This window comes from Dendrobates tinctorius, unplaced genomic scaffold (assembly GCF_039654945.1).
Source record: "Dendrobates tinctorius isolate UK_male_01 unplaced genomic scaffold, ASM3965494v1 ptg000028l, whole genome shotgun sequence".
In the NCBI taxonomy this organism is placed as follows: Eukaryota; Metazoa; Chordata; class Amphibia; order Anura; family Dendrobatidae; genus Dendrobates; species Dendrobates tinctorius.
In genome coordinates, this window is record NW_027361696.1 from 396053 (window position 1) to 416505 (window position 20453).

Sequence of the window (20453 nt, forward strand, 5' to 3'; positions counted from 1 at the left end):
AGCAGGGTGTTGTGCCCACAATATTATGTTTTTGGTTGATCACTGTGTCCCGGGTGATCCTCCGCCGCTGATGTCATGGTTTGATAGAAACAACTAATAACATTCCGCGCCGGATCTCAGGGGGTCATTTATTTTAGGTAGAGGCGGGTGCAGGCGACCGACGCTGGAGTGATGTAAGGGTATTTGTGTGTTGTGGCTTCCTTTCATTATATTCTGCACTTTAATTGCTTTTTAGTTTTATTTCTTGTTATTTTTCCTTTTTGTATTTCAGACTTTATTTTATGATTCCTTAATTCTGTGCTCATGATGGTGATAATTAGTTAATTTGTTCTGTACATTTTGTGTAGTTTCTTGTTTTGGTTTTCAATCTTTTGGAGTTTTTTTAGTTTGATTTCTACGTTTGAGATGTTCTTATATAGAGGGAGATTTGTATAATGTAACGTTTAGCAGACTGGACTGTTTTGACTCTGTGGATTTTTGTTGAGGACCTTCTGATTCTCATCTGATGGGGACTTGTCAAATATTAAAAGCTTAAAAGTCATCCCCCTACATTTAGGATGGGGAATAACTCACAGATCACAGAGAGACCAAACGTTGGGACCACAGCAATTCCTAAACTGGGGCAGCAGACCCCCATACAATGGATGGAGTGAACGCAAACTTTGTGCTCCTCTGCTCCAATTAGGATGGGCTGCAGACCCCGTACAATGGATGGAGTGGACTCCAACCTTGTGCCCCTCCGCTCCATTTAGGGTGGGCTTCAGACCCCGTACAATGGATGGAGCGGACTCCAACTTTGTGCTCCGTTTAGGATGGGCTGCAGACCCGCATTGGTGCTCCAAGTCCCTGGTCCTGAGGATCAGTGATGGTCTCAGTGGCTCTACCTGCAGTGATTAACCAGTTGTCAGCCATTCTACAAATAGTATAACATGGTGTCTTGGAAATAAGCTTTTACTGCTCAATTCTGTTTTCAGTGAAGATAAGCTACAACTATGGGGACAGAGAGATCCGTTCAATTCCTAATGAGAACACATTCACACTCTGTCACATTGAGCATGCAAGTGTGTGCAGGTGGGTGGTGTCAAAAGAAAGAGCCGTTGGCTGAACAGTCTTGTGGTTGACCACTTATTACAGGTGGATTCGCCCCTCAGTCAGCTTTTCTCTCCATATTACAGATCAAGGTTATATACTGCCAGGCAACATTATGCAATCTCCTAAAAATTCAACCAGTTCATCTAGATGAGCAAGATCCTTTTCTGATAGATTTAGTCAGTGGAGAGGGGTCGGCGATGACATGTACCCGTATGGGGCTGCGTAGGATATCACCCTGTTGACGGTCATCTACTCAGATCCATACACTTTACCCATTTCTCCTGCTTCTAACACACCTACATCACAAACTGATTGTTCCCTTGCTGCCTAATATGTATCCGCACCCACAGTACTTATATAGTGGAGTAGATACATCACATTGTATATACGCTATTAATATCAGCTCACAGCTGTATATCTAGCCTTTACTGACTTTTTAAAAATGGGGCACCACAAAAAATGACATAGGGTCCCCCTATAATTAATAACCCGCAAAGGCTAGGCAGGCAGCTCGGGCTGATATTAAAAAAAACAACTGCAGCAAAATGTTGTTGTGAGTTAATGGCAGACAGTGAGACATTTAATAGACGACGTTACGTCAGACTCGGGTAGCTGCAGAGTCGTCACATGCGTCGTTCAGCCTGAACCCGGCCGGTGTGTTGCGCCTCGTCAGACTTTGTGATCTAAAAGTCCAGTGTGATTGTGTCAGCGCATTAGATGTCCGATCCCACTAATTACAGGCTAATGGGTGATGTGTTGGGAGCAGAGGAAGATGAACAGTAACTTACTGCACCTGCCATATCCTAATAAGCCGGGTGGGTATTGTAGTCCCCTGAACTCAGACACCAAGTCACAGTTTTGTCCCATTTTGCCTTTCAGATTGATGACCATGAAATCTGTCAGAGAAGCAGAAGTTTTCCGACGACCAATATGAACAGCAAACAAGGTGAGTAAAAATGTCATTGTATCTTGGCCATGACTGGAGGAACTCGCTGCATATGTTATATGGCTGCCACTAGGCATGATTCTCTTCATATAGCTTCATATGTCCACCTTAATGGGGAGCTCACTGAATATGGATTTATATGTCCAGTAACTGGGGAAGTTCACTGAATATGGAATTCTATGGCCACCTTTATGGGGAGCTCACTGAATATGGATTTATGTGGTCACAAGTAGGGGGAGCTCACTGAATATGGATTTATGTGGTCACAAGTAGGGGGAGCTCACTGAATATGGATTTATGTGGTCACCAGTAGGGGGAGCTCACTGAATATGGATTTATGTGGTCACCAGTAGGGGGAGCTCACTGAATATGGATTTATGTGGTCACCAGTAGGGGGAGCTCACTGAATATGGATTTATGTGGTCACCAGTAGGGGGAGCTCACTGAATATGGATTTATATGGTCACCAGAAGGGGCAGCTCACTGAATATGGATTTATACGTCCAGCAGCTGGGGGAGCTCACTGAATATGGATTTATATGGCTCCCAGTTGGGGGTGCTCCTTGCATATGGATCTGTTTAGCTTCCATTGACCTCAGATCTGTCCTGCCTCCTCTGGAGTGGTGACAGTAGGCAGCTCAATGTCCCCATGTGTCTCTGTGATCGGGGAACTTGGAGCTTTGTATCAGGAACGGGTTCTGTCCACAGTGAAGGTTTGTTGCAGCTTCTAGTCTGAGCCCCAATTCTTGGTTTCAGTGAAGCAGATGTTTTGTTGTGTCGGCATCAGATCTTTATTGCTGATCTCCGTATAACGGACCTGACACTCGCTGACGATGGAGCAGCCACATATAACAGCTGTCAGGAGCAGTGATATCGCTTCTTATTACAGTACAGGGTGATATAAGAGGAGGGGTGATATCACATCTTATTACAGTACAGGGTGATATAGGGAGCGGTGACATCACATCTTATTACAGTACAGGGTGATATAGGGAGCGGTGGTATCACATCTTATTACAGTACAGGGTGATATAAGAGAAGGGGTGATATCGCATCTTATTACAGTACAGGGTGATATAAGAGAAGGGGTGATATCGCATCTTATTACAGTACAGGGTGATATAGGGAGCGGTGGTATCGCATCTTAAAGTACATGGTGATATCACATCTTATTTCAGTACAAGGTGATAAGAGGAGCGGTGATATCACATCTTATTACAGTATAGGTGATATAAGAGGAGCGATGATATCACATCTTAATACAGCACAGGGTGATATAAGGGGATAGAGATGTCAGGGAGCAGCTCTCGTAGAGAACAAACACAGTAGAGTGGGCACTCCTCTGTTTGGGGGGACTGATGACAGCTGTCCTAAGTGTGTGGGGTCTTTACAGATGATGACTTTGGCCTGTTCTTGCTATTTACTCCAGCAGATCTTGTCCTTCTCCACATTCCTATTCCTAAGGGTACCGTTACACCTAGCGATGCACCAGCGATCCCGACCAGCGATATGACGCGGTCGGGATCGCTGGTGCATCGCTAGGTGGTCGCTAGTGAGCTGCCACACAGGCAGATCTCACTAGCGACATCGCTGGGGACGGGGATCGCTGTCAGACGCGGCGATCCTGCGTCCTCCCGCCCGGCTCCACGCGTCGCTCGTCGGCGCCACAAGAAGCGCCGCAGGAAGCTGACAACGAGAAATGGTCCAGGAGCTTCTCGCGCGATCAGCGATAACCAGCGGTGGAGCCGGTCAGAGGTAAGTATCACATGCAGCGATATCGCTAGCAATATCGCTGCTGTGTCACAAAATCGGTGACTTTACAGCGATATTGCTAGCGATATCGCAGTGTGTAACGGGGGCCTTACAATGGAGGTGATTTCAGATCTCTGTTCACACACTGCAATCTTTGTGACATATAAGTTTTCTGGCAGATGAGTTGAGTTTCATTGTAAAGTTGAACACAAGGTTTGTTCTGATTGTACAGAGATTGGTCATGTATGTGGCAGATCTGCCATCTGATGTGTGTGGTATAATTGTCACAATGTATCAGTCGTTTCTGTGTCCCTCCTGCAGGATGGAGAGCCGGCGCTGCTTTTCTTACAGTCATGTTCTGCTTCGGGATGTTGTGGTACCTACATGTGGACACTTACATACCGAGGTAGGTACAAGTCTCAGGTTCGAGGCCGGGATGGACTTATTTCAGCATTGGAATAATTTTCTGTGGTCCCTGCAGCCACCCGTTCTGTCCCCAGATATCACTTGGTTAAGATAACCTACAACATTAATGATGAATGAAGTCGGAGAATTGTAAATGGTGGATAAATAACTGCAGATTATGTGTCATCAGGTCCTATGAAAACATCAGACCCATGTGCCTGGCGGGAGACGTCGCCTCCAAAGCAGGTTCTGTGATCAGCAAGTAAGTGCTCCTCATCCCTTCTATGCTCAGCCTTCCTGCTATATCCGAACCTTCGTCATCCTCCTATATCATTCACAGGCCATCTTGTAAAGTGTGCTTAGCCATCCTCCTATACAGTGTCATGTAAAAGTTTGGGTGCCCCTGGTCAAAACTACTGTTATTGAGAACAGTTATGCAAGTTGAAGATGAAATGATCTATAAGGCCTAAGGTTACAGATGACACATTTTTCTTTGTATTTTAGGAAAAAAATTTTTTTTTACATATGCTGAAGTTTGGGCACTCTGCATGGTTAGTATCTAGTAGCGCCCCCTTTTGAAAGTATCACAGCTTGTAAACACTTTTTGAGTCTTTCAGTTCTTGTTTGAGGGATTTTCATTCATTTAGCCTTTGAAAATTCCTCCAGTTCTGTGAGATTCCTGGGTTGTCTTCCATCTGAAATTCTGTGGCTAGACCTCACAATAGCAATGATGTTCAGACCAGGGCACTGTGAGGGCCATTGTAAAACCTTCAGCTTGCGCCTTTAGAGGTCGTCTATTGTGGATTGTGTCGTGTGTTTAGGATCATTATCCATTTGTAGAAGCCATCCTCTTCCTCTTCTCACCTTCAGCTTTTTTACAGATGGTGTTATGTTTGCATCAAGAATTTGTTGAAATGCATTGAATCCATTCTTCCCTCTACTCGTCAAATGTTCCCCGTACCATTGGCTGCAACACAACCACAAAGCATGATTGGTCCACCCCCATGCTTAATGGTTGTCGAGATGTTCTTTTCCTGAAATTCTGTGCCCTTTTTTCTCCAGACATATTGTACCTTTTGATCATTGTGGCCATAGAGATCTATTTTACCATCATTGGTCCACAGGACTTATTTCCAAAATGGAAATGTATCAGGCTTGTTTAGATGTTCTTTTGCATACCTCTAATGCTGAATCTTATGGTTACGATGCAGGAGAGGTTTTCTTCTGATGAATTTTCCATGAAAGCCATATTTGTGCAGGTGTATCTGAGCAGTAGAGCGTTGTACCACAACTCCAGAGTCCTTTCCAGTCAAGTGGGGGTTGCTTGGTCTTCCAGACCTTATCTTGACCTCCACTGTTCCTGGTAACTGCCATTTCTTAATTACATTTTGAACTGAGGAAAGGGCAACTTGAAAAAGCTTTGCTATCTCCTTATAGCCTTCTCCTGCTTTGTGGGCCTACACCATTTTCATTTTCAGAGTGCTAGGAGCTGCTTAGAAGAACAAATGGCTGCTGTTTTTTTTTGCACAAGGTTAGAGGAGGCTGGGTTTTTATAAACCTGGGAAATTAACTAACAATGATAGTGAAAAAGCCATAACCCTAACAGGCTAATTAAGGTCTGAAATCTTGGTGAAAGTTATCTGAGCACACAAATCTCCCAAGGGTGCCCAAGCTTTTGCATTTGTCCTTACCTGTTCACAATAACAGTAATTTTTGACCACAGGTGACCACAGGTGCCCAATCTTTTACATGCCACTGTACAGTGCTCTCAGCCGTCCTCCCGTGTGCTGCCCTCGGCCGTCCTCCTATGTGGTGCCTTCGGCTGTCGTCCCGTGTGGTGCCTTCGGCCGTCGTCCCGTGTGGTGCCTTCGGCCGTCGTCCCGTGTGGTGCCTTCGGCCGTCGTCCCGTGTGGTGCCTTCGGCCGACGTCCCATGTGGTGCTCACAGCCGTCCTCTTGTATCGCACGCAGCCTCCTCTCCTGCAGCTCGTCTCTCGTCAGTATTTTATGAGTAGCCAGATCTCATTTTCTGGCTTGTAATCTCTTTTCCTCTGGTCTACAGTTACTCCCGGAATCACCCCGTCTTCCTGCAGCTCAGCGACTATTTCTGGGTGAAGAACGAGTCCGTCTATCCTTTACCCTATGGCACTAAGGGAAGCGGTAAGAACGGCACGGGGGCTGAGCAGCGACACACCGGGACAGGTTTATAAGTTGCAGCTCTAGTGGTGGAGACTAGAGATGAGCAAATTTATTCAGCTTCGGTTCCGAATACGATTAGAATCGAATATTGCTTTTTCAATATTCGTCAAACACAGCCGAATGTCATTAGATTCAATGGGAGTGGAAATTACCGAATATGTTCGGAAACGATCATAAGACATATATTCGGCATGAATAGTGTTCGAATATTGCACGAATATGTCAAAATCAGATTCAAGACCAAAATACGAACAAATTTGCTCATCTCTAATGGAGACTCCACGTAGCGCACAAAGCACCGAGTCCTCAGCCGGCAGAGATCACTGTAGATCTGACAGCTCGCTCCCCTCATCTTTCGCTGCAGCCTGGAAAACACAGGGGTCTGTTAGAGATTGTTTGAGAGGGGCATCTGGGGGGTCCGCAGGGTCAGGTGACATGGTCAGTGTGAAAATGGGTTAAATGTGTGATCCCTGAATCCCCCTGTATAGCTCACCCATAAATTGCACTAACGGACGGCCAACTCTTTCTCCTCCAGAGGATCTACTCATGAAGTTTCTGGCACTGTCGAACCAATACCACGTCCCTCAAGATATAGAGAGGTAAGACCCCGATCTATCAGTTCTCACCCACCCACGTAGTGCACACATTTATGCCACTTATTTTTGGTGATGCCCTAGAAGTGACGGCGTGCGACAGACGTCTGCAGTGAGAGCAGGAGACGGACCAAGAGCAGTCGAGGTGCCATTGTGATGTGGTCTTAAGTGATGGTTTCTACATTGGGTCTGTGCCGGTTTTTCTGGTTTCAATCCTGATTGTCTCTGTAGTCATCACCTCCCACAAGTCACCTGTGGAAATGTGACCGTCCAGAAATGTGTACGAGGTCATTACTACAGAGTCCGAAGACTAGCATAATAGACAGACGAGCCATTGTAAGCTTCTGGTGGAGGATGACATCTCGACCACTGTGAGAGCACGAACAGGCATGTAACATGCACTGCAGACGTGGCACCAGACCTCCAGTGTAAGCAGCAGCTTATATCTGCGGAGGAAGTGAGACTCCAGAGAAAGAATACACAGGAGCACATGAATGCAAAGATGAGAGCAATGGGTGAGGATATAAAAGATGGCCATTTCACAGCTATATTGCTCAGGTGCACTGATTAATCCACCAGAAACACGGCCTGAGACCGACTGGGCACTAGAAAGTGTAACGACCTCATAGGTGGACTCCGGAAAAGAACCGGTGCATAGAATCGCTCTATAAGTGACAGATACATGGTGAAGGAAGAAGTAAACTAGAGCGCTTTTCAGATGCGACAACTGGGGACTCCTAAGGCCTCTTTCACACATCAGTTTTTTGCCTTCAGGCGCGATCCGGCTTTTTTTTGTAAAACCGGATCCGGCAAAATGCAATGCCGGATCCGGTTTTTCCCCATTGACTTGCATTAGCGCCGGATCGTGCCGGATGGCATTGCGTTTCATCCGTTTTTTGCCGGATCCGGCAACTTGTCTCATTCCGGCGTCTGGAAAAAACGGCTACTGTAACGTTTTTTGTCTCCGGCGAAAAAGCCGGAAGCGCCGGATCCGGCGCTTCCAGCTTTTTGCTACAATGAAAGTCTTTGGGCGCCGGAATGCGCCGGATCCAGAAAAAGACGGATCCAGCCACCGGATCCGTTTTTTTTTAAGTCTGCGCATGCTCAGATCCAATTGGCCAGCCGCCAGGAACAGAGACGGATCCAGCAAAAAACCAGATCCGTTTCTACAGTTCTCCAAAATTTATGCCGGATCCGTTTTTTCTAAAAAAAGCCGGATCCTGCCTGACGGCAAAAAACTGATGTGTGAAAGTAGCCTAAAGGAAGAATTAGTCTCTAAGGCCACATTCACACGTTCAATATTTGTAGCCAAAACAATGGAACAATCAGAGGAAAAGTCTAACAGAAACACGTCACCACCTCTGTATTTATCACCCACTCCTGGTTACAAATACTGATATAAAATACTGACCAAATACCCACCATGTGAATGTGGTCTAGAGCTATTCACACGTTGCATTTTTGCTTTTTTTTCTGCAGGCAAAAAGTGCTCTACTGGCAGTAAAGAAGCTGCTTACAAAAATTATTTTTTGTTTTGTGCCTTTTTTTCGGTACAGATTACACGCGTTTTTCGTCTACTGTACATGTTTAATAAACTTAGTTTTATTCACCAAAACCACAAGATTTTTGCACTTTCTCGTTGCTTTCTAGGTTGAAAAATCACTTCACAAATGCTGAAAGAATTGATTGACGTGCTGCAGATATAAAAAAGCAGCAGTTTTCCAATTCAGCCAGGAAAAAAAGCAATTGTGTGCATGAGATTCCTGAAGCTTTTGCTGGCACTGTAAAAAGCAGCCTCTAATCTGCATAAAAAAGCAGCAAAATCCCAACATGTGAACATAGCCTTATGTGTCTTCGAGTATGGACAGTTGAACAGCGGAAATAATTTCCAAAAGGGAAGGGAACCGCGTATTTTAGCCTGCAGGTGGCGCTGTATGCATTATTTCTATATTCTGCCCGTTTGCACTTGTTCTCTCCTGTATAATTCCATGATGTCTGATTCCAGTAAACGATGAAATATGCAACAAATCCCTCTCCATAGGCGCGGCTATTGCTACCTGTTGGCAGCTGTGGAGAGCTGGATTTAGTGATTTCCCTGCATTGTTACTTTCACGACACACGTTCAGGGTGTGATCCGTCAGATATAATCACTGGAATGTTTGCATACAGTAATAACCGTGAACTGCCATCTTGTGTTCAGGCTGCAGTGCAGACGGTGCGTGGTAGTCGGAAATGGGCATCGGCTAAGAAACAGCTCCCTGGGGGAAATCATTAATAAATACGACGTGGTGATCAGGTAAGATCTGTGTGATTGTACAAGAGGTCGGTGATCTGTGTCACCGCAGGAAACATATAGCATGAGAATACACCGCGTGCGGGATCGTGCAGGCGTCCTGCCTGTAGCTTGCACCTGCGCTGACTGATTGGAGCTCGGGCTTCAGATCCGCTCCTCCCTCATGATTTACACTGCAGCTCTGCTTCTGCAGTTTGGCTCCTGTGTGAATACATGAGCCCTGCAGGATGTCCAGAGACCATTATCACAGTGAGGCATTGAATTTGCGGACTGCAGGCGATTGAGCCACAACAGTGTCCCCCTTGAGCCATCTTGAGGGGATGAATGGCAACGAGACAGTAAAGGCCACACTCGGCCAGGACTGTGCAGCCACTCACACGATGGCAGCGAGATAAGAAAAAAAACAATACTTCTTACACTGAAATTTATGGGGGCAAAGTTGCTGCCAAATTCTCCTCGTCCCCTCAGGTTTTAATTATTCAATTATTTCAACCTGATTTTTGTCCTGTAGTGAGCAGGAAGCACTCCCTGTTGTACAGCGCTCGTGGAAGCCATGTCTTCTGTACAGCGACATTTATGGTTTTATTGTGTTTAATCATCATTTGGGCGTGAGGTATAACAGTGTGGCCATATAGTACACAGCTGGGTCATTCCATGGTAACTTACATTACATTCACAAGCCAAAAACTGAGTTAATAATGGCTACAGACTGTTCTTTGAAGGCAGGCACAAGAATGAGTATGTATATGAGTATTGTATATTGTATATTGTACATTACACTATTCTCAGTAGATTTCAACACAGTTTGATTTTTCAAGAATACAAATTAAAAACAAAATACAGTGTTATTACTTGGTAACTTACGTTACAACACAATGTCGTAACTTACGTTACAAAGCTGATGGTAACTTACTGTATGTTACAATACCATTACTTCCTATGAGAAGCAAATTTATTGTAACGTAAGTTACTAACTGTCTTGTAACGTAAGTTACCATGGAAAGACCCAGCTGCATGTCAAAAGATAACTCCAGAGATCAGGGGCCCGTCGCACACGCCAGAGATCGGGGGTCCTGTAGGTTTACTAGAAATCACAGGTTCTGCATGCACACTAGAGATCGGGGGTCCTACACGTATGCTAGAGATGGCGGGTCCTGCATGTTTACTAGAAATCACAGGCTCTGCACACACTAGAGATGGCGGGTCCACGTACGCACTAGAGATCGGGGCTCCTACACACGCACTAGAGATTGGGGGTCGTACGCACATACTAGAGATTGGGGGTCCTACGCACATACTAGAGACGGTGGGTCCTGCATGCACCCTAGAGATTGGGGGTCCTACACACACACTAGAGATCGGGGTCTTACGCAGAGTAGAGATGGCTTATTTTGCGCTCACACGTGTATTTCCACATACTTTTCTAACGCTTTCTTCACCAGACTAAACAACGCTCCAGTCCACAATTACGAGAAGGATGTTGGCAGTAAGACCACCATGCGCTTCTTCTACCCAGAATCTGCTGACTTTGACCCCCAGATGGACAACAACCCGGACACATTGTTAGTTCTGGTGCCGTTTAAGCCTCTGGACATTCAATGGATGAAGATTATCCTGAATAATGAGAAAAGGGTGCGCCATATTCTGACATTATTGCACTCCGCCCCTCATTAGTGGTCGCCTATGACATCACTGAGCTCCGCCCCTCATTATTGGTCGCCTATGACATCACTGCTCTCCGCCCCTCATTAGTGGTCATCTATGACATCACTGCACTCTGCTCCTAATTAGTGGTCGTCTGACATCACTGCGCTCCTCCCCACATTAGTGGTCGTCTTTGACATCACTGCGCTCCGTCCCTTATTAGTGGTCGTCTATGACATGACTGCGCTCCGTCCCTCATTAGTGGTCATCTATGACATCACTGCGCTCCCACCCTCATTATTGGTCGTCTAACATCACTGCTCTCTGCCCCTCAGTGGTCGTCTATGACATCACTGCGCTCCGCTCCTCATTAGTGGTCGTCTTTGACATCACTGCGCTCTGTCCCTCATTAGTGATCATCTGACATCACTGCACTCCGCTCCTCATTAGTGGTGGTCTATGACATCACTGAGTTCCGTCCCTCATTAGTGATCGTCTGACATCACTGCACTCCACAGCTCATTAGTGGTGGTCTATGACATCACTGCTCTCCGACCCTTATTAGTGATCATATATGACATCACTGCACTCTGACCCTCATTAGTGGTTGTCTGTGACATCACATCTCACAACTCCTACTCTTTAGTAAATGAGGGGTCTGTAGCATAGTGTAGTCCTAGTCCACACCTTTCCCATCCGTGTGAAGGCTTGTGCGTGTCTAGCCAAACCCACAATGACCTCACTAATGTTTTATTCTTTTTCCAGGTTCGTAAAGGATTTTGGAAAATGCCTCCTTTAATTTGGGAGGTGACCCCTCAGAACACGCGGATCCTAAACCCATATTATATGGAGGTGACCGCCACCAAGATCCTGGGCGCCATCGCCAGTGAGCAAAAGAACGTCAAGAAAACAAAAGCGGTAAGAGGTGCAAAGGCTGGGTGACGTAGGGGGGTGAGGGCGATGTGGGTGACTGGAACCCTCACATCGTGGACCCCATGTAGGATTCTGCCTTCTTCTGTAGGTTAGATGTTAGTTATAATAAATGTCCCTGAAGTTATAAATTTATAACATTTTCACTTTTAAGCAGTGTTCTTAGAATATATCTAAGATGTTTGTGTGCCAGCGACAATATCTGCAGGAAAATTTACATGGGCTGACAGTCTACAGGGTGATGGCAAAAATTTAGAGAGCACTGTACAGTTTTATAAAAATCAGCTTCTCTACATGTCTGACAGCCATTCCATTCCAGTGTCACTTGAATTACAACCAGAGTACACTTCATTCTAGTTACTGTGCTTCTGATTAGGTGATAACCTGAGCCAAATGTTATTTAGCGAAGGAAAGTATAAAAACCCTGCTGTGGTGTTCACAATCCTCTTGCAATAGGACAAGCTGGATAGCAAAACAAGTGCTAGTAATATCCCAAAAGTAATAGGAATGAAAAAATAAACTTTTAACCATGCCAAAGAAGTTTTGAGTGAGGAAAAGAAGGGCTCAATTATGGCTTTACTATCAGAGGAATACAATGAGCGTCATGTTGCCTAAGACGGCAGTCCATTACAACAAGGTCAAGTAGCAGACATTGGGGACAACAAAGCTACAGACCGGCAGAGGGCAAATACGACTCTCCACTGACCGAGATGACCGTCATCTCATTCAAATGTCACTCAGCAACTGCAGGATGACATCAAGTGACCTACAAAAGGAATGACAAATGGTAGCTGGGGTGAAGTGCACGGCAAGAACAGTTCATAACAGGCTCCTAGAGGCAGGGCTCAAGTCATGTAAAGCTAGAAAAAAGCCTTTCATCAATGAGAAGCAAAGCAGAGTCAGGCTGAAGTTTGCCAAAGACCCTAAGGATTGGACCATAGAGGACTGGAGTAAGGTAATCTTCTCTGATGAGTTTAATTTTCAGCTTTGCCCAACACCTGGTCTTCTAATGGTTAGACAGAGACCTGGAGAGGCGTACAAGCCACAGTGTCTTGCACCCACTGTGAAATTTGGTGGAGGATCGGTGATGATCTAGGGATGCTTCAGCAAGGCTGGAATTGGGCAGGTTAATCTTTGTGAAGGACGTATGAATCAAGCCGCATACAAGGTTATCCTGGAAAAACAGCTGATTCCTTCTGCTCAGGCAATGTTCCCCAACTCTGAGGACTGGTTTTTCCAGCAGGACAATACGCTATGCCACACAGCTAGGTCAATGTGTGGATGAAGGACCACCACATCAAATCCCTGTCATGGCCAGCCCAATCTCCAGACCTGAACCCCATTGACAACCTCTGGAATGTAATCAAGAGGAAGATGGATAGTCACAAGCCAAAAGCAGTGTGAAAGACTGGTGGAAAGCATGCTAAGATGAAAGCTGTGATTAAAAATCATGGTTATTCCACAAAATATTGATTTCTGAACTTTTCCTGAGTTAAAACATCAGTATTGTTGTTTCTAAATGATTATGAACTTGTTTTCTTAGCATTATTTGAGGTCTGCAAGCACTGTTTTTTTTTCTTATTTTGAGAGATTCTCATTTTCTGAAAATAAATACAAAATTAATTGCTTGGAAATTGGAAGACATGTTGTCAGTAGTTTATAGAATAAAAGAGAAATTTACATTTTACTCAAAAATATACCTATAAAGAGAAAAATCAGACAAACTGAAAATTTGGCAGTGGTCTCTTAATTTTTTGCCAGAGCTGTATACAGTATGTATATATGTGTGTATATGTATATATATATGTATATATATATATATATGTGTGTATATATATATATATATATATATATATATATATATATATATATATATATATATATATGTAGTGTTATAAGGCAGGTGTGAAAGCTGCTGAAGAAAAAAGAGTTGTAAATCTTACCAGTTTCTGGTGACCGCCCGTCGCCTCCATCATCAGTATCTGGTGACCGCCCGTCGCCTCCATCATCAGTATCTGGTGACAGCCCGTTGCCTCCATCATTTATTCTGGACACTTGGACACATGTTATGGAGGACAGCGGCAAGAGTTTGTTTTGATCTCACCAAATACTGATGGGATTTAGGTTTCTCTTTCCTTCAGTCAAGTTGCATTTTGCTAGTTTGATAACAAAATAAACTATTAACACTTCTATTTTTGAAAGCTTCTTACTAATATACATATGGAGAGCCCCCCCAGAGAAATAAATCCGCTTTATAATTCAAACTATGCCACCAATAAGACAGGAGCAGGGAACAATGTATACAGTTCATAATGGAGACAGCAAAGTGATGTTCATTATAGACTCCTTGGTCCCCTCCGTCCTTCCGGAATCCTCTGTACCTCCGATTGTAACACTGGTGGATGTGGACCCACTGCATCATGGGCCAGTCTTACCCTGGAGGGGTGTGACTAAAGCCAGCAATGAAGTGAGGCTTGCAAGGGAGACCAAAACGCAATTAGGCCTCTTTCACACGTCCTTTATTTCCAGGACCGGAGATATCCGTGTCCGTATGTGTACTACGTGTTGCACACGTGTGGCAACTGTGTGCCGCATCAGTACCACACTGACAGCCGCTGGGTAAGAAGCGCTACAGTAAGCGCTGTTCCCCAGTGGCAGGTGCTGAAGTCAGCTGTCATCATTCTCCCCTGCTCTTCCGGTGAGCAGAGGAGATTGATGAGCGTTATATTAAAGTCCAAACGTCAGCAGGTGTCACGCATCGGCACCGGGGAAGAAGCACTACAGTAAGCGTTCTTCCCGGCGGCAGGTGCTGAAGACAGCTCTCATTCTCCCCTGCTCTGCCAGTGAGCAGAGGAGAATGATGAGCCTTATATTAAAGTCCGAATGTCAGCAGGTGCCGTGTGGGACGTTTTACCGTCCATTCTGATGGCAAAAGACGGACAAGTCAGCGTGTTTTGCCCACGGACGCACAGTCTGTGGAAAGACACTGATATGTGCACAGATCCATTCATTTGAATGGGTCTATGTGAGTAAGTGTCTCCGGTACACGTGAAAACTGTCACCACACAGACCGTAGACATGGACATGTGAAAGGATTTGGGGGTATGTCAAAATCAAAAGAAAACTCAAAGATGCTATAGGATTTTTGCAGGATGAAAAGTGTGAAGTGGTCAGAAAGGATGTTGAGAAGCCAAACTTTTAAATACCCATTTTGCATCTGTGTTCTCTAAGAAAGCAATTTCAACATCAGCTGATCTTCACAGTGCCATCAAAGGAACAAAACAATCCACACTATCCATAAACAGAGAGATAATGAGGGACCACTTAGCTAATTTACATGAATTTAAATTTCCCGATCCAGATGAATTGCATCCTAGGGTACTGAAAGAATTACCAGAGGAAATTGAGGAACCACTAGCCAGAATCTCTGAAAAATCTGAGGAACAGGAGAAGTCCCAGAAGATTGGAGAAGTGCAAATGTTGTCCCTATCTTCAAAAAGCAAAAGCCAGGAAATTACAGGCCAGTGAGCCTTACTTCTATACGAGGAAACATCTTTGAACAAATTTTTAAATAGCATGTATGTAAGTACTTGGATAAGAATACAGTAATTAACCCAAGCCAGCATGGGTTTGTAGCAAGCAAGTTATGCCAGACTCATCTAATTTCCTTCTATGTTGGAATTGCTGACTGGGTGGATCAGGGAAATGAAGTATATATAGTATATCTTGACTTCAGCAAAGCATTTGATACAATATCTCATACTGTCCTTATTGAAAAAATGTCCAAGTATGGGATTGACAAGGCTACAGTTAGGTGGATTGATAATTGGCTTAGTGATCGTACTCAAAGAGTAGTAACAAATGGTTGCACATCCAATTGGAAAAGTATTTCAAGTGGGGTACCACAAGGCTCTGTCCTGGCCCCAGTGTTGTTCAACATTTTTATAAATGATCTAGATAAGGGAACTAAAGGTACACTAATCAGATTTGAAGACAATGTAAAGCTAGGAGGGATAGCGAACACTAGAGAAGACAGAGAAAGGATTCAGAATGATCTAGATATGCTTGAACAATGGGCAGCAACTAATAGAATAGTGATAGGGAGAAATACAAGATTCTACATCTGGGCAAGAAAAACTAAAATGACATCCACAGAATGGGAGGAATAAACTTGGCAACAGCACGTGTGAAAAAGACGTGTATATTAATAGATCACAGACTGCACAAGAGTCAACAGTATGATGCAGCGGCAAAAAAGGTAAACACATTTCTAGGATGTATTAAGAGAAGCTAAGAGTCTAGATAACGTGAAGAAATTATCCCCCTCTACTCCTCCTTGGTCAGGCCTCATCTGGAATACTATGTCCAGTTCTGGGCACCACAATTAAAGAAAGACATTGAAAAACTGAAGCAAACTCAGAAAAGATCTATCAGGATGGTGAGCAGACTGCAAAGTATGTCCTACGAGTAACGGTTAAAGGATCTGGGAATGTTTAGCGCAAAAAAGAAGGCCAAGAGGAGACTTAATAGCTGTCTACAAATATGTGAAGGGATGTCGCAGTGTAGACTTCCTTATTTTCATTTGCACAAGGAAACACAAGCAGCAATGGAATGAAACTGAAAGGGAGAAGATACAGATTAGATATTAGAAAAAACTTCTTGACAGTGAGAGTGGTAAATGAGTGCAACAGGGTGCCATGAGAGGTGGTGAGTTCTCCTTCAATAGAAGTCTTCAAACAGAGGCTGGACAGGCATCTGTCTGAAATGATTTAGTGATTCCTGCATTGACCAGGGGTTGGACATACTGACTCTGGAGGTCCCTTTCAACTCTTAACATTCTAGGATTTTGTGGCTAAGTGTTTTCACTGGAGCCTCTGGTGAGTACAGACTGGGCTGCCAGTAGACACCAGGTACCACTCCAGGGTAGTCTTTGGGACTGCAACAGTTGAACAGAGGATCGGAGACGCAGCTATGAAGAGCAGGAGGGCGAAACAGAAGCGTAGTCAGACGGTCCGAAGTTGGGGCAGGCAGCACAGGTTCACTATTCGGAGTCAGGAATGTCAAACAAAGCGAGTAAACAGGCTGGGTCAATAACAGTAGACAGAATACAAAGGTATGCATGAACCAGCTACTAGCAGTCTAGGAACCAACGATCAGGCGAGTAATGGGGGTGGAGTCACCTTATATATCACCTACTGATGGGTGATGGGTTTGGGGAAGCAAATCTGTGCAGGACAGAGTGGCTAAAAATTCGCGCCTCCCTATGACTTACAACCATCACAAGAAAATTCAGGGCGATGGCCAGGTACTGGTCTCCTCCTTCAACTCTGGTCTTTGCCTTCCCCTTTAGTCTCCTCCGTCTCTTCTGATCAGGTCGTACTCTGCTGCGTATGTGCCATGCAGATGCAGAACAGTTTCTTCATACTCCAGCTACTCCAACACAGCCGAACCCTCCAGTTTTGGCAGATCAAGACCAGATATCATCCAGAGCAGTGTTTCCCAAACTCCAGTCCTCACAGCCATCAAGAGATCAGGTTTTGATGATTTCCCTAGTATTGCATAGATGATGGCATTATCAAGGAAACATACATTGGCCCAGGTTCTCTCACCTACTTCAGTGCCATACTAAAGAATTCTAAAAACATGATCTGTTGGGGCTACGAGGACTGGAGTTCGGGAAACACTGATCTAAAGTGTAAGAAAAAGGGTAAGGCATGTTGAATTAGAGGAGGAAGAAGGGCAGAGAAGTCTGGAGGAGGAGGAGGAAGGGTAGAGGAGTCTGGAGGAGGAGGGAGTGTAGAGGGGTCTGGAGGAGGAGGAGAGAGGGTAGAGGAGTCTGGAGGAGGAGGAGGGAGGGCAGAGGAGTCTGGAGGAGGAGGGCAGAGAAGTCTGGAGGAGGAGGAGGGAGGGCAGAGGAGGAGGAAGAGTCTGGAGGGAGGGTAGAGAAGTCTAGAGGAGGGAGGTTAGAGGAGTCTGAAGGAGGAGGAGGATGGAGGGTAGATGAGTCTGGAGGAGGAGGAGGGAGGGTAGAGGAGTCTGGAGGAGGAGGGAGGGCAGAGGAGTCTGGAGGAGGAGGGAGGGCAGATGGAGACTTGTCCTGCAGAACAATCCTGTTTTTCTGAAGAGACACAGAATTGTACTACGCCACTGCAAGAAGAAAGTGTCTTCTGATCAGGGGAAGTGAAGGTCTGTGCCTGGTACTGACCCAGCCACGACCCGTCCATCTGCTCTGTCCATAGCAGTCCTTAAACCTGGGAATAATCTGTATCAAATATTTCTGGGCCCAGTCCTGACGTTTCCACTTCTCTGTCTTGCTCAGGGGTGGTCAGGAGGGATCGGCCTCATCACCTTAGGCGTCTTTGAGCACTGAACACCTTGTACTTTTGTGTCTTGCTCAGTGGTGATCAGACTCGGCTTCCCCACCTTTGCCCTGTCTTTGAGCTCCTTGTACCTCTGACCTCCAGGGAGGCAGCAGCTCTGGAATATGACAGCACGGGAGGATAACGGCCCTGGTGGCTGGCTTTACCGATTTCTTAATATGCAAATTTCCTCTTCAGAGAAAAAGAGGACTTGAACTCTATAGCGCCACCTGTTGGAGGTAGCAATCCTGAGAGGCTCTAGACTGAGGTCTAAGGCCTGTTTCACACTTCAGTCGTTTGACGTCAGTTGCAAACTGCCAAAGTGTGAAAAAAACAGACCCATTTCCGCTTTGCAACAAACGGATGCATCGGATTCGTTTTCTGGACAGATCCGCTGCAGCTGGTAGGTGCATGAAATTTAAACGAACAGAGAGAGAGATCCTCTGGGCATGCGCAGTTTAAAATAGCGGTCTGCCGCTGCAAAAAAACATTCCTTTGTCCGTCTACTCCAGCCAGCGGACGCTAAAATTCAAACAGATCTGTCAAAAAACGGATGACCATCAGTCATAATCCGCCACTAATGCAATTCTATGGGGAAAAAAAACAGATCCACCAAAAAAATGGCGGATCCGCTTTTTTATAAAAACGGCGGATTTTGACTGACGTCAAACAACTGAAGTGTGAAAGAGGCCTAAGGGGTAAGGATTCTCCTTGTGGAGAGTGACATACCAGCTCTGACTTGTCAAGGTAAGGAGGCTTATTCGCCGTGCAATGCTCCTCTGTGAAATTTAATATGTAAATTGCCTCTTCAGACAGAAACAGGACTTGAACTCTATAGCGCCACCTGTTGGTAGTAGCGATCCTACAAGTCACAATCAACCCTTTAACGAGTCTTGCAATATGACTTAGGATAAAAGCCAAATCAGAATCTTGTATCTTTAGCAGTGAAGCTGCAGCTTTTTTGTTGATGACATTTTTGTAATGTTTGATTTGTTTTGTTCTGATCATTTCTGCCGTGATTTGGTGTTGCGTATATTAAGAGGTTCTTCTATTTTTCTGTAAATAAATGTCATTATATAATAGAACTGTTCCAACTTTATAATTTATTTTACTTGCTTATACAATAGCGCCATTAATTCCACAGCGCTTTACAGACATAATCATTCCTGTCCCCATTGAGGCTCATAATGTACATTCCCCCTTCTGTATGTCTTTGGAGTGTGGGAGGAAACCGGAGAACCCGGAGGAAACGCACACAAACACGGGGAGAACATACAAACTCCTTGCAGATGTTGTCCTTGGTGGATTTTAACCCAGGACTCCAGCGCTGCAAGGCTGCAGTGCTATCCACTGAGGCACCGTACAGTGCTGACCACTGAGCCAGCGTGCAGCGCTAACCACTGAGCCACTGTGATTCTTATTTTTATATTTTGCAGTTCCTCACTTTTCTCCAGATCTCTGCTTGCTTTTGTTAGCTATAATAATTGTTATTTGTACCCTAAGCTGAAGATCTGACTTTGTACCCCCCCCCCCCGGGAGGTTTAGCTACAGTTGTATCTAACCAGCGTGAACTATGCGGTACCTGCACTGATGCCTAGTAACACTTTTTCAGGGCAGAAGAGAGATGTGGGCAGCTGGTGTGTTGTACAGATTGTTTGGACTGGATACTTTGTTACAGACCTCCCACTGCGAGAAGTGTTTGGGCTGATCAGCCTTTTAGTTATTCAGTGACAGCAAGCTGAGATCTTTGACATTCTGTGTAATTGAAAAACAAAGTTTATGAATAACCACAGAACTTTTCAATGTGCAGTAATGAACATAGAAAAGTCAGAATTTCCCAAAATGCCCCATACCCAGCAGTGGGCACGCTGTACTGCAGGGAGGGCGCACAGGGAGCCAGCAAAACTTGCGAGTAGTTGGCTTCCTGTTCGCTGCAGGTCCCCAGACCTGGAATAATGCTACAAGGCAAAATGACTGACTTTCATGCAGTGCCTGAGCAGGAGCCGCTGCGGAGCCTCTTGCAGATGGCATGACTCGTATTAAAAAAAAAATCATTTAATGGGAAAGGTTCGGTGCGACGTGCCAACATTCCTATGTGATGTTCTATCAAAGCCAAACTTGTAGGTTCAATCACATCCTGTAAATGCCACCTCCACCCAGCGGAATAACTATTTATAGGCCCAAGTTACTGGAAAATGTCATGTGACTACTTCTGTCTCAGCTGATAGGCTGATGCAGCTC

General features: G+C 45.1%; 1 protein-coding gene across 9 annotated transcripts in view; it reads left to right on the forward strand.

Moving 5' to 3' along the window:
- Nucleotides 1–20453, forward strand: part of LOC141085029 (CMP-N-acetylneuraminate-beta-galactosamide-alpha-2,3-sialyltransferase 4-like) — a 165444-nt gene that overhangs the window by 141346 nt on the left and 3645 nt on the right. For all 9 annotated transcript variants that reach the window (XM_073569962.1, XM_073569965.1, XM_073569966.1 and 6 more), the window contains 8 exons: nucleotides 1972–2038; nucleotides 4112–4196; nucleotides 4386–4457; nucleotides 6257–6354; nucleotides 6929–6992; nucleotides 9187–9282; nucleotides 10722–10911; nucleotides 11689–11841. In XM_073569962.1, coding sequence (XP_073426063.1) covers nucleotides 2023–2038; nucleotides 4112–4196; nucleotides 4386–4457; nucleotides 6257–6354; nucleotides 6929–6992; nucleotides 9187–9282; nucleotides 10722–10911; nucleotides 11689–11841 — 774 coding nt within the window. In that variant the 5' untranslated portion in view covers nucleotides 1972–2022. The remainder of the gene's footprint in view (nucleotides 1–1971; nucleotides 2039–4111; nucleotides 4197–4385; nucleotides 4458–6256; nucleotides 6355–6928; nucleotides 6993–9186; nucleotides 9283–10721; nucleotides 10912–11688; nucleotides 11842–20453) is intronic.